Source organism: Lissotriton helveticus, chromosome 12 (genome assembly GCF_964261635.1).
Source record: "Lissotriton helveticus chromosome 12, aLisHel1.1, whole genome shotgun sequence".
Lineage (NCBI taxonomy): Eukaryota > Metazoa > Chordata > Amphibia > Caudata > Salamandridae > Lissotriton > Lissotriton helveticus.
Window position 1 is genome coordinate 702,548,185 of NC_136073.1, and position 12,592 is coordinate 702,560,776.

A 12,592-nucleotide genomic window follows, 5' to 3' on the forward strand; every position below is an offset into this window, starting at 1 on the left:
TAGGGGCAAATCTCCCACACTACCCTATAATGGGGACAGAAAGACTGTTGTGCCTGTTTAGGTGTGAGTGAATGGACTGATGCCAGGTAGTGCATACCCACCCATTTTTCATTACATGTTCTTTTTGAAATCCCTGGCACCTTAATTGGTTTTCTCTCCCAGTAGGTGAGCAAATGGGGTTAATGCCCTGAACAAATATGGGGAAGGCAGACCTACTATTTTAGAATTATTAGGGTGGGTACAGTTTGTCATGCCCTGGGAGGCACTCCCACCCAAATCAAACCCTAACAAAGCCTTTGGCCCTCTATCTCTACCTACAAGTCCGCACTAATATCACCTGTACCCTCCATTACCTATACCCACCCCAGAAGACTAAAATGACCCTAACACCCCTTTACCGATAACTGATAACTCTAAATCAGTTACCCTATTTTACCTCTACCCACCCCTAAAATAACCCTTACCCTCTTTTCCTCTAAACTACACCTTCAAATCTATAATCCCTTTAACTTCCTTTTTCTCTGCCCACCGCTATACCCTAAAATTACCCTTACCCACTTTACCACTATCCACATCTTAACCTTAAAATCTCCCTTGTCCCCCTTCCCTCTACACAACCTAATAAATCCTAAAATTACGATTAGCCTCCCTTTACCCCTACCCACTCCTTAACCCTAAAAAGCAAATATCCGTTGAGTAAAGGCATGCAGGGTAAAGGCATGCAGAGTAAAGGCACTTGTGGAGTAAAGGCTGAGGAGTAAAAGCTATGCTATGCTCTCCCAGGAGTATCTTCAAAGTTCGTTTAAAGCTTTCCTGCATTGCCACAGAGGGCTTCTTAACAATTCATCACCAATAAGGATGCCCACCTCCCCCACTGCCATAGTCATGGTCAGACGTGTTTAAGTATTGCATTCTTACGCGTCAGGCACTGGGGAGTCAGGGATGAAAGGATTATTAATAGATGAACTTTCAGCAATCACTTTCTTACAGTATGAATGGTGTGTCCATAAATGTAATGTTACCGGCTTTCTTTACATTTATGGACACACAAGATACGTATTATGGTATCAAATAGAGTTGTTTACTAACTTCCTTGGTATTAACAGGAAGTTACTAAATTTGACTGAGAAGGACGTTCAATCTATATACTACAGATAGATGTTCATAAATAATCGAAGAAAAAACTTGCCTGATATTATTCTAAGCCCTGATGAAGTTCTAGGAGTAATTGGAACGAAATGCTTTGGCTGGATTTTATTCTTCTTTTATTGAAGAAATATAATTAAAGACATATTTTGAAAACATATTGGATCTTCACTATTCTCTGGTGCATTTTCCTAAGTGCTGTACACAAATATTGTGATATTACTATCACAAGAATATCATTGACAAAAATATCTATTTTTAAAGGTAAGTATTATCAATATCAAAAATATATATATATCTATATATATATATATGTTGTTAATATTGTTTACAAAAATATCGTTGTGAATTATATCTTTTTTTAATTATCTTTTTGCATTTCAGTATATGTTTTAATTGTATATGTTCTAAATTGTTTGTGTACTCGTTAATGTTTTTAAATATAATTTGTACATTTTTAGTTGTTTTTAAATGTAATTTAATTGTTAATTGTCCGTTTTAGTGTCATCGCGGGTTATGGGTTTGTGGAGCTACAGGGTTGGAAGTAAATTAATGATAATTTATTAATGATACATTTTTTAACAAATATAAATTTTTAAGTTCATAATTAATTATGCAAACTGTGTAATTCATTATTTTTTTAAGTTACAATTTAGGTGTGGAGTTTGTGGGGTGTGTATGGGTAAAGGGTGGGAAGTTAATTTGATTTAATGAATACATTTAAATTCATATTAATTATTTAATTGATAATTAATTATGTAAATTGTGTAATTAAGATTTTCCTTTGTTATATTTCAGGTGCAGGTTGTTGAGTTTGTAGGGTTAAAGGGTGGGAAGGTAATTAATTTCAATTTATTAATAATAATGCTTTAATTTGAATTAGTTATTTATTATTAATTGTTTAAATGATAATTAATTATATAAATTGCGTAATTATTCAAATTATTAGAATATATCCTAGTTATGCTTTATGCGTTAATTAAGAAATCATTTATTGATAAATAATTATTAAATCATTATTAATTATTTCATTGATAATTATGTAAATTGTGAAATTATCATATTTGCTATATAATATTTTGGGTGTGTTTAGTTTGTAGAGGAATATAGTGGGAAGTTACATTAGTAATAATACATTGAAAAGGATTAATTCATTTATTAAAAATGGTTTTATTACTTAATATGTTAATTGTGTTATAGTTTTTTATTTCAATTACATTTTAAATGTTGGCTGTTATGTTTGTGGGAATATGGTGTGGTATTCTAATTAAATGAATTATATTTGTATTAATTAATAATAAGTATTAAAAATTGCAAAGATAATGTGATTTGTTTAATTTTTCTTAAAACTTAGAAATATAATGTTTATATTTAGAATGTTATATTTCTTGGTATTTAATAGAGTTGTTAAAATATGTTATTTTTTTAAGTGAGCTACTCTCTCTCTACAGTTAATTTGACCCTTTCGGTGTCCAACGCTTTGCCCACTGTTGCATAGATAGACTGGAATGGGAATAGCAAATTTTACCCTTCTGGTGTACAGCCCTTTCTCGATTGTTGCACTAAATGGAGTAGGAGTAGTACGTTTTACCCTTCCTGAGTCAAACACTTTCCCTATTGTTGCACAGACTGGAGTAGGAATAGTAAATGTTACCCTTTCTGAGTCCAAAGCTTTCCCTACTGTTGCCCTGACTGGAATGGAAATAGGAAATTGTATCCCTCCTGAATCCAGCACTTTCTATACTGTTGTATGGGCTGGAGTGGGAATAGTTTATTTACTATTCTGATTAATAGTTTTGTTAACATTGTTTAAATATATATCATTATTATGTGCTTGTATGTTTATATACATCTAAATATATATATATATATATATATATATATATATATATATATATATATATATACACATATACTTGTTATAGCAGTACATTTAAAAAAAAGAACATTCTACTATAAATTAAAAATAATATTTTTTATATAGTTTTACAAGGTATGTGTGTATATAAGGTATGTGTATTTAAATTAGTATACATTTATATTTATTTTTAAATATGTATACATATTTAATTTATATTATACTAATGTTATATGTTAAAATATGTAAGATTTACTACTTTTAACTATATATATATATATATATATATATATATATATATATATATATATATATATATATATATATATATATATATATATATATATATATGTGTGTTAAAAACATTGATTTCTTTTTTCCATGGCAGTTGGACCGCCATGAAAAGGCAGGCGGAAAGGGACAGCCTAATCCCTAAGGCAGTATCTGCACAGGCACCACCTCTATTGAAGGGATAGGATTCCGACCGCCCCCCGACGGGATCATGGATCCTGTTGGAGGCAGCGGCCTTTCCCCCAACCTATGCAGTTCGACCATCTGAATCCAAATGCGGCGGTCAGACCGATGGCCTAAATGTTGGTGAGACCACCACCGGCGACCTGTCGGTGGCGGGCCCACCAGCATCGTAATTAGGCCCTCTGTTTTTGCCCCCTGCATAAAGACCATAAAATTATATATATTATATAATGCTTCCCTTCTTTGTGACAGGAAGACACAACGTACTCTGTTCTGTGAGAGAGCTACATCTGGTTTAGTAATGCAAGCAGTGTACCTTTGTCCAAAAGGAAATATTAGTAAAAAGACATCTGAAGCTCTGGAGCTCTGGCCGTCCATGACACATGATAAGATGACATGTTTACATGTGCAGCTTTAAAAAGCCAAAGCTGGCTCAAGGATTGATGTCCTGGTGGTTTGTTTCTCAAGGACAAAACTGTTCAGCTTTCAAAGTAGAGTCTGATATGTGGATTCAAGAGAGTCACGTGACTCCATTCTTCAGCTTGATTCTCACTAAAATTGAAAAGAATGTTACAACTTCTTCTGTTATTACAGGAGCAATGTCCTTGTCTAGCCCATCTAGCCTTTACGCTTCCTTTCATACCCTATGCTTTACCTCTCTATTCAATCAATCAATCAATCAATCAAACAATTTATATAGCGCGCTACTCACCCGGAAGGGTCTCAAGGCGCTTGGAGGGAGGGGTCCGTTACTGCTCGAAAAGCCCGGTCTTGAGTTGCTTCCTGAAGGAGAGATGGTCGTGGGTCAGCCGTAGGTGGATGGGGAGGGAATTCCATGTCTTGGCCGCCGGGTAGGAGAAGGATCTTCCTCCGGCGGTGGCTCTGCGAATGCGTGGTACTGTGGCGAGGGCGAGGCTAGTCGATCGCAGCTGGCGGGTGGGCGTGTAGAAAGTGAGACGGTTGTTGAGGTACTTGAGGCCCAGGTCGTGGAGAGCCTTGTGTGCGTGGGTGAGGAGTCTGAATGTGATCCTCTTGCTGACGGGGAGCCAGTGCAGGTCTCTCAGGTGGACGGAGATGTGGTTGTGGCGGGGTATGTCCAGGACGAGTCTTGCGGAGGCGTTCTGTATGCGCTGGAGTCTTTTCTGTAGTTTGGCAGTGGTTCCCATGTAGAGGGTGTTCCCGTAGTCCAGTCGGCTGGTGACGAGTGCCTGGGTGACCGTCTTCCTGGTTTCGGTGGGGATCCATCAGAAGATCTTTCGGAGCATGCGCAGGGTGTTGAAACAGGATGACGAGACGGAGTTGACTTGTCTGGTCATCGAAAGGGAGGAGTCCAGGATGAAGCCCAGGTTTCGTGCGTGATCCGTTGGCTTGGGGGTGGTGCCCAGGGCAGGGGGCCACCAGGAGTCGTCCCAGGCGGAGGGGGATGATCCCAGGATGAGGACTTCTGTTTTGTCTGAGTTCAGTTTCAGGCGGCTGTTCTTCATCCACTCGGCGACGTCTTTCATTTCTTCGTGTAGGCTGGCTCTGGCGGTGGCGGGGTCGTTGGTGAGGGAGAGGATCAGCTGGGTGTCGTCAACGTAGGAGATAATGTTAAGGTTGTGTTGGCGTGCGATGGCTGCGAGGGGGCTCATGTAGACGTTGAAGAGGGTGGGGCTGAGTGAGGATGATTGTGGTACGCCGCAGATGACTTCGGTGGCCTCGGATCTGAACGGGGGGAGGCGGACTCTCTGGGTTCTTCCGGCGAGGAACGAGATGATCCACCCCAGTGCCTTCTCTTGGATTCCGATGTTGCTGAGGCGCTGTATTAGGGTGCGGTGGCAGACAGTGTCGAACCCTGCAGAGAGGTCCAGGAGGATGAGGGCAGCTGTTTCCCCGTGTCGAGCAGGAATCTGATGTCGTCGGTGGCTGCGATGAGGGCGGTCTTGGTGCTGTGGTTGGGTCAGAAACCGGACTGTGAGGGGTCGAGGGATCCGTTCGTCTCGAGGAAGGCGGCGAGCTGTTTGTTGACGGTCTTCTCGATGACTTTGGCAGGAAAAGGGAGGAGCGAGATGGGGCGGAAGTTCTTGAGGTCGGTGGGGTCCGCTGTTGGTTTCTTTACAAGGGCGCTGAGCTCGGCATGCTTCCAGCTCTCCGGGAAGGTGGCGGTGTTGAAGGAGATGTTGATGATGTCCCGGAGTTGGGGTGCGATTATGGAGTCGGCCTTGTTGAAGACGTGGTGGGGGCAGAGATTGGTCAGGGATCCGGAGTGGATGGTGTTCATCGTGCGGGTGGTGTCTTCGGTGCTGACCGGGGTCCAGGCGCAGAGGGGGGTGGTGGGGGGTGGTGGGGGGTGTTGGTTCGGTGGTTGGGTGCGTGGTTGGTGCGCCGAAGCTGTTGTGTATGTCGGCGATCTTGCGATGGGAGAATGAGGCAAGTGAGTCGCAGAGGTCTTGCGAGGGTGTGATGTCGTTGTTTCCGGTGCTGGGGTTGGAGAGCTCTTTAACGATACTGAAGAGTTCCTTGCTGTTGTGGGAGTTGTTGTCCAGTCGTTCTTTGAATGTTGTCCTTTTGGTGGTGCGGATCAGCTGGTGGTGTGTGGGGCTGGCGTTCTTGAGGGCAGTCATGTTTTCTGTAGTCTGGTCGTAGCGCCAGGCTTTTCAAGGGTGCGGCAGTTTTTCTTGGATGTTTTGAGTTCGTCGGTGAACCACGAGGCTTTCTTGCTGCCGGGTCTGCTGGGAGGGTTCTTCAGTGGTGCGAGGTCATCGGCGCAGTTGGTGAGCCACTGAGTGAAGATGAGGGCTGCTTCGTTGGGGTCCGTTGCGCTGGCGGGAGGGTTCTGGCTGAGGGAGGTGGTTAGCTGGTCGGCGGTGATCTTGCTCCAGCTCCTGCGGGGAACTTGTTGCGGGTGGTGGTGGGTCGTGGTTCTCCTGAAGCTGAAGTGGACGCAGCTGTGATCAGTCCAATGAAGTCCGGTGGAGTGACTGAAGGAGATGTGCTTGCTGGAGGAGAAGATGGGGTCAAGCCTGTGGCCGGCGTAGTGGGTGGGGGTGTTCACCAGTTGCTTGAGTCCGAGGTTGGCGAGGTTGTCCAGCAGGGTGGTGGTGTTGCTGTCCTTGTTGTTCTCCAGGTGGAAGTTGAGGTCCCCTAGGAGGATGTAGTCAGAGGAGGTGAGGGCGTGCGGGCTGATGAAGTCTGCGATGGCTTCGCTGAATTGTGTGCATGGTGCCGGGATTCTGTAGATGAGGGTGCCTCTGAGGGTGGTCTTGGGTTCATGTGTATCTGGAAGTGGAGGTGCTCAGCGGCGGTGAAGGTGTCGTCGGAGTTGGTCGTGATGCGGATGGTGTTCCTGTGGACGATGGCGATGCCTCCTCCGGTCAGGTTGACGCGATCCCTCCGGGTGATCTTGTATCCGTCCGGGATGGCTATGGCGATGTCGGGCTATTCACACTGCTCTCCCATTCTCTTCTGTGTACCGCTGTAGAATTTACTCTTTTTCCCTTTTTGCTCCAGGTTTTGGAATCCATACCTTTGGTTGTATAGTCTTCCATTTATGTAACTTCCTTTTATGCTTCTCTGAAAGAACACCTGGCCCATGACGTAGTTCCTGAGAGATTTTAGTCTTTCTATGCGTGGCTAAATCATTTTCTGTGCACCATTGCCAATTCCATTGCTGTGTTTGTTATATATCACTTTCTGTAACTGTTAGTGATACACACCCAAGTTCACTAGAAATACAATAGCATAATGGAATATACACCAAGTGGGTGCACAATCTGAGGTTTGTTATGTAATCTGGGGATTTCTTGTCAGGTGGTGCACAAGATGTCTTGTGACTTTCCTTACTTGGGTGAGAAAGCAAATCCCCCAAACGTGCTTGCATGTCCTGACCATGGCCTATGGCCAGTTTCGCTGCAACTATCTGCATATAGAGGCAGAAGGGGCTCTACAGTATCCTTGATCACTGACCAATCATAGGGTTTATGACATAGAGTAAGCAGTGCAGCAAAAGTGTGTGAGTGGCAAGTCCACGAGGGACTGAAAAAATGTTGGTGATGTACATGATTGTGAATATAAACCTGATATAAATTGGCAGCCATTGCACACCAAGGTCCAATGTGAATGTAGCCAGGATCTCTTTGGTGTCTTATGATTTTTTTTGTAGTGTACACACCCTGTCTCCAATCACTTTAGGGGCAACTTTTTGTGAAGACATACCGCCTGTGTGTCAAGACATACACCCCACTTTTATTTTCTCAAAGGAAGTGAGATGGAAGTTTGGTTAGTGTGGGGCTGATTCATAAAGAAATGATTAATACGTTTAACATTTATCAGCTATGATTGTCTATGTTTATTCAAATAAACCACCAGAGTACTCAAGATAACTCTATGGAAAAGCACCATTTCCTTCTGTATGCCTAACCTTACACAGGTGCAATTTCTGCTGGTGGAAGATTTTGAAGCTAACACATTCGCTCTGTTAATGATCTTCAACTTTGTTTCTTTTATTCTCATCTTTGACTTTTTAGGTGGAAAACCTCTTTCAGAACATTCCAATAAAATATGATGATTTCTGGGTGTATTTCACACTAATTTTCACACTTACGTCTTCGCAGGTCCTAACATTAGCCATTTATGGGGCTAAAACACCATTGGGAACATGGGCGGCTTTCCCAGGGAGAGTTTGAGGGAAGCCTCACCAGCACAGGAGGAGGAAGGACATTTATAGACTGGTCTATTGCTCCTCCACGGATGAACGTGGCATTTAAGATCTTGTACCAAGTACTTTTTGATCACTAGCAACAGAGCCCCATCGAATCCCCCAGGGCCCACCTCCGATTTTAGTGGCACTGGTCAAAGGGTTAGACAATCAGAGCTGGGGGCGTGACGCAGGAGCAACAGAGAATGAGGCCTCCTTTGTCATCTCTTTGACCCAGACCTGCCCCAAGCATTCCATGCCCGTCAGCCTCTGGCATCTTCCATGTAACCCTGGAACCACTTAGTGCCAGTGGCAGGTCTCTTCCGGGGTCATTACGGCAGTAAGCAGATTTCTGGCGCTTAAGTCTAGGGAGCCTTTCAGTGCATGGCTTGGTTCTGGTGCCTAGATCCCTTCTCGTGCCATTCACTGATAGCTGCACTGAGGATGATGCCAGTTGGGAGACCCTTTGGGAAGCCATGGATCAGTGAGCCTGTGTTACTACTGCCCCCTGGGAGGCAAGTAAGAAGGGGTGCTGCCGGCTCAACGCCTAACATGGCATTTGCGGCTCTGGCATATTGTCTTGAAATGACCTTCTCTGGCTGAATTGTGACCTCCAGTTGATGTAGTGGGATCATTCTGGACAACAAATTGATTACCTCTGGGAGTTTTTAGATACTTTTGAAGTTTTTTGTTTTATTTTAAAAACGCTATTTTGTTTGTTTTATAGTCTTATGTATACCATTTCAACAAGACCAGAGCACTGCGGAGGCACTCAACAAATACACAAATACAGGGTTCAAATTCCAAAGTACAATGCCAGTCAGAAGATATATGAAACACCGGGAAAGGTATAGTGGGTCCAGATTCTCCTCCCTCCCCTTTCGCTATGACTGATACATCAAGGAATACCAGGTTTCTCTCTCTTTAGGTGGCCTGTTTGGGGGATATGAAAGTGTCACCAACATTTCTGCCCATTTCACAAGACATGGAATTAGCTGATAGTAATAATTTGTTTTTAAAGGTGGAACCTTTCGATATGTGACATAGTGTAGGTAAATGCTTCGTGAAGATTGTGAGTCAAATTTCGAACCAAACTTCTGTTTACTAAACATGAAAATCTGGCATTCCATGACAAAATCACTTTTTTGTAAAACTGACAAGCTTGTCTTTGGGAGGAATTGAGATTATAGATCAAAAAATGAAACTTTAATTTTATGGTGACATTTTTGTGTTCTCAGTAACTGGTAAGTTTCAGACAAAATTAAATATATAATAATGTAACTCGAATTTGCTTGGAAGGGACGTGATGCAAAAATGAAGTGATAGAATATGGTAAATACGTAAAAAAATGATTGGTATACTTATATCTCTCAATCCAGACAGACTGATAGATGAACAATGAGAAGTGACTACACAATAATGTTGTTTTCAACAACCTCGCTTCTACGGAGACAGTCAAGGGATTGTCCCAAATAGCACATCAGAACCCTTGTGGTTTCCCAATAAATTTGTCAGCATTGACCCACCCCAACTTGCCAGGTTCATCCCAGATCATATACGGCGAAGACGGGATATAGAGTAGAGTAGATCGGTTGGATTATCTTCCACCAGATACGCGCTGGCCCCAGCACACAAACCACATCAACAGTTTTTACCGTCCTCCCACCATTCTTTATGTCTAGCCATGCTTATTTTATCTAGTTATTGTTCTCAAAATTGATGGAGTAAAGGGAAAACTATATACAGTGATACACCGATTTAGCTACGATTAGAATAAGAATTCTTTCCATCCACATGCATCTGGTCTTCACTGTATATGTATACCTCTGACCAGAATATTTCTTTGCCTTCTGTCTACAATCAAAGGAACTAAAACTCAAAACTGTGAGGTATCAGTCAACTGCTCGCAATTGAGTCTGACTATGCATACAGAACATACAAAACTGACATAATAAAATGCACACCATATTTTTGAAAATTTAATTTGCAAAATGTGTCTTTTTACGGCAATGTACAGGCAAAATATTCAACACTATCTACATGTAGGTGGCTTCTTTATTCAAAGATGCCTGTCTCAAAAAGTGATATCCGCGTGATCACGTTGGCAATGCCCAAATCTGTTGGGAGGAGTAATGCGATTTCTGAAACGTATTCTCCCCTGCCACCAAGTCCTCAAAGAACACTTGAACTAAGGGGCATAATTTGATTGAAATGCCAACATCTGCACTTTTCCCCTGCCTTCTTAGGGTCCTTGGTGGGGTGATGTAACTGGCATGATAATGGCTGCTTATTTCTCTAAGCATGTTTCATTATTTAGGTAGTTTAACACCTTTACCATATGACATTTTCCACAAAAGTGAAATGATTATTTTCAAAATGTAATTGTATGTATAGAAGGCCTGAGTAAGCAACAATGATAATCAAGTGTGTAATATCTCACAGTTTGACTGTCCTACCCCACTAAGGATAGCCATGGAGGTGCTCCAACATAGAGAGAGGAGAGAGAAAGCGAGAAGGGTAGAAAGTGTATGTGTATGTTTGTGTGTGTGCATGCATGTGTGCTTGGGCATTTATAGCCCACGCTGTGGGGACCAGCTAGTTCCTCATAGCGTGGGTAACCTTGTCTTAACCAGACAAATACTATCTTTGTGCGGACTGGTGCGTTGTGAGGACCCATCCCCTCAGTGTGTTTAGGTACTTTCAAGCGAGTGTATCTAAAAAGTAAAAGCGCAGTTAGATTTGCCTCGGTCCGCTTTATAACCTAACCTACTATCAAACCACATGTGGAGTTAGAATAGTAATTACACACTTCATTACGGTCAATTGCCGGTTCTCAAAATATTAGACGTGTAAGTGCCACAACAGGCATCATATCATCACTTAAAAGACCAAAGTACTTTAAATAATGAAATTGATACATGACTGGTCTATACAAACCTGTCTGGCATCTATGGCTTTGTCAGAAAAATAAATCCTGAATTGAACAGACAGTGGTGGTGGGCAAAGAAAATAGATTGGGCACACAGAGGAAAAGGATCAGCGGGACTAAGTGCTCAAGGTTTTCTGTTCCATTTCTAATTTGTGATTTCAGATACATTCTTGCATTCTGTAACCATATAATGATGTATTTACTGTTATTTTCTCACATAAACCTCCCTTCTAAGTGCTAACGATGTGGCACGATTTCTCTTATCTGAATAAATGACCTATAATCATATCACACCTCAGGTAACTCTCAATTTGCGGGTGAATATGAGAATCACAGAGAGGAACCCATAGCTAAAGATCACATCACCTTGAGTCAATGTTACTGAAATCAAAGTCCATGGGATTGTTGTCTTTCTGATCCCCGTAGACCACTGACATCCATTCAAGCTCCTCGGTATCAGTGAAACTTGGTAAAGTGCAAAATCAGCGAGTGATCGCTTGCTAATTCTAATGGTGATCGAATAGTAGCGGATGAACTAAAGATTGTACATTTGGCAAATGCTGTACCCTCATAATGCTTTAGCACAGAAAGTTTATCAAAGCACGACGTCCAGAATCCGACAGAGCGGGCAACCAGAGAGTCAGTTCCATTGAGCAACATTTGTGATGCTTCTGTCCGGGAAAAGAAAAGCCTGTGACTTGAAATCATTGTCCTATAAACTAAACACAGTCTTCCATCTAAAAAATCACAGTGCGGGGAAAGTATTGCAAAATCTTTCCCAATCAGTATAAAGAAAGACTAAGTATTCAGTTAAATTCAGTTTTTGGCACTTTGAAACTCCACTGAAAGAAAGTCTTCTTTCCTCACCATTTAAAATGTATATTTCACATCTTTGTTGTTAATGGTTTCAGCCAGGAGGTTCCTCCTGTTCAGAAATTGCTCTAGAACGTTTTCCATGACTGCGCGTCCAAACCCTCCAGAGATGGGATAGTGCGTTGCTCTGATTGAGGGATTTCTCTTCTTGCGTTGTCACAGCGGTGGATCAGCAAAGGAGGATGAATTACACACTTGTGCTCCGAGGCCTACAGATGCCACCAGGAGCAGGGCGTTATTCACGCCAAAGGTGCCACCTTGCTCTGCAGCTGCTAGGGGTCTCCTCTATTCCACAGGAGGGAGGTCCTTCTGCTGGGATAAACCAGTCCTGCCCCTTCAACCGCGCAAAAAACATCCCGTGTGCCATTGTTGGTCTCACCGGTCCAGCCGTCTGGTACGAGGAGATGGGGGATAGTGCCGCACTGGAGGGACATCATAGTGGCAGGGAATGTGGCTGTTCTTCGGAGAGTCATAGTGGTTGGAAGGGAGGTTGGGAGCGGGACTGCAGGTGACCCCGTCCGCTCCACGACAACTGTCTGCTGATTAAAAAAGAAAGCAGGAAGTTAGACAACAATGGCAGTAAGTTCCTTCAAGGTGGCAACATCAGCATTTTTCTAAAATCCTAATGCTCTTGTCA

General features: G+C 42.6%; 1 protein-coding gene across 2 annotated transcripts in view; it reads right to left on the reverse strand.

The window, feature by feature from the left end:
• Window positions 1-10,118: 10,118 nt before the first annotated feature.
• PEAR1 (platelet endothelial aggregation receptor 1) overlaps window positions 10,119-12,592 on the reverse strand; it is a 376,148-nt gene continuing 373,674 nt past the window's right edge. The window contains exon 24 of one of the 2 annotated variants that reach the window (XM_078671558.1): window positions 10,119-12,494. In XM_078671558.1, the coding sequence (XP_078527684.1) occupies window positions 12,331-12,494 (164 nt within the window). In that variant the 3' untranslated portion in view covers window positions 10,119-12,330. The remainder of the gene's footprint in view (window positions 12,495-12,592) is intronic. The other variant, XM_078671559.1, reaches the window with a different exon arrangement.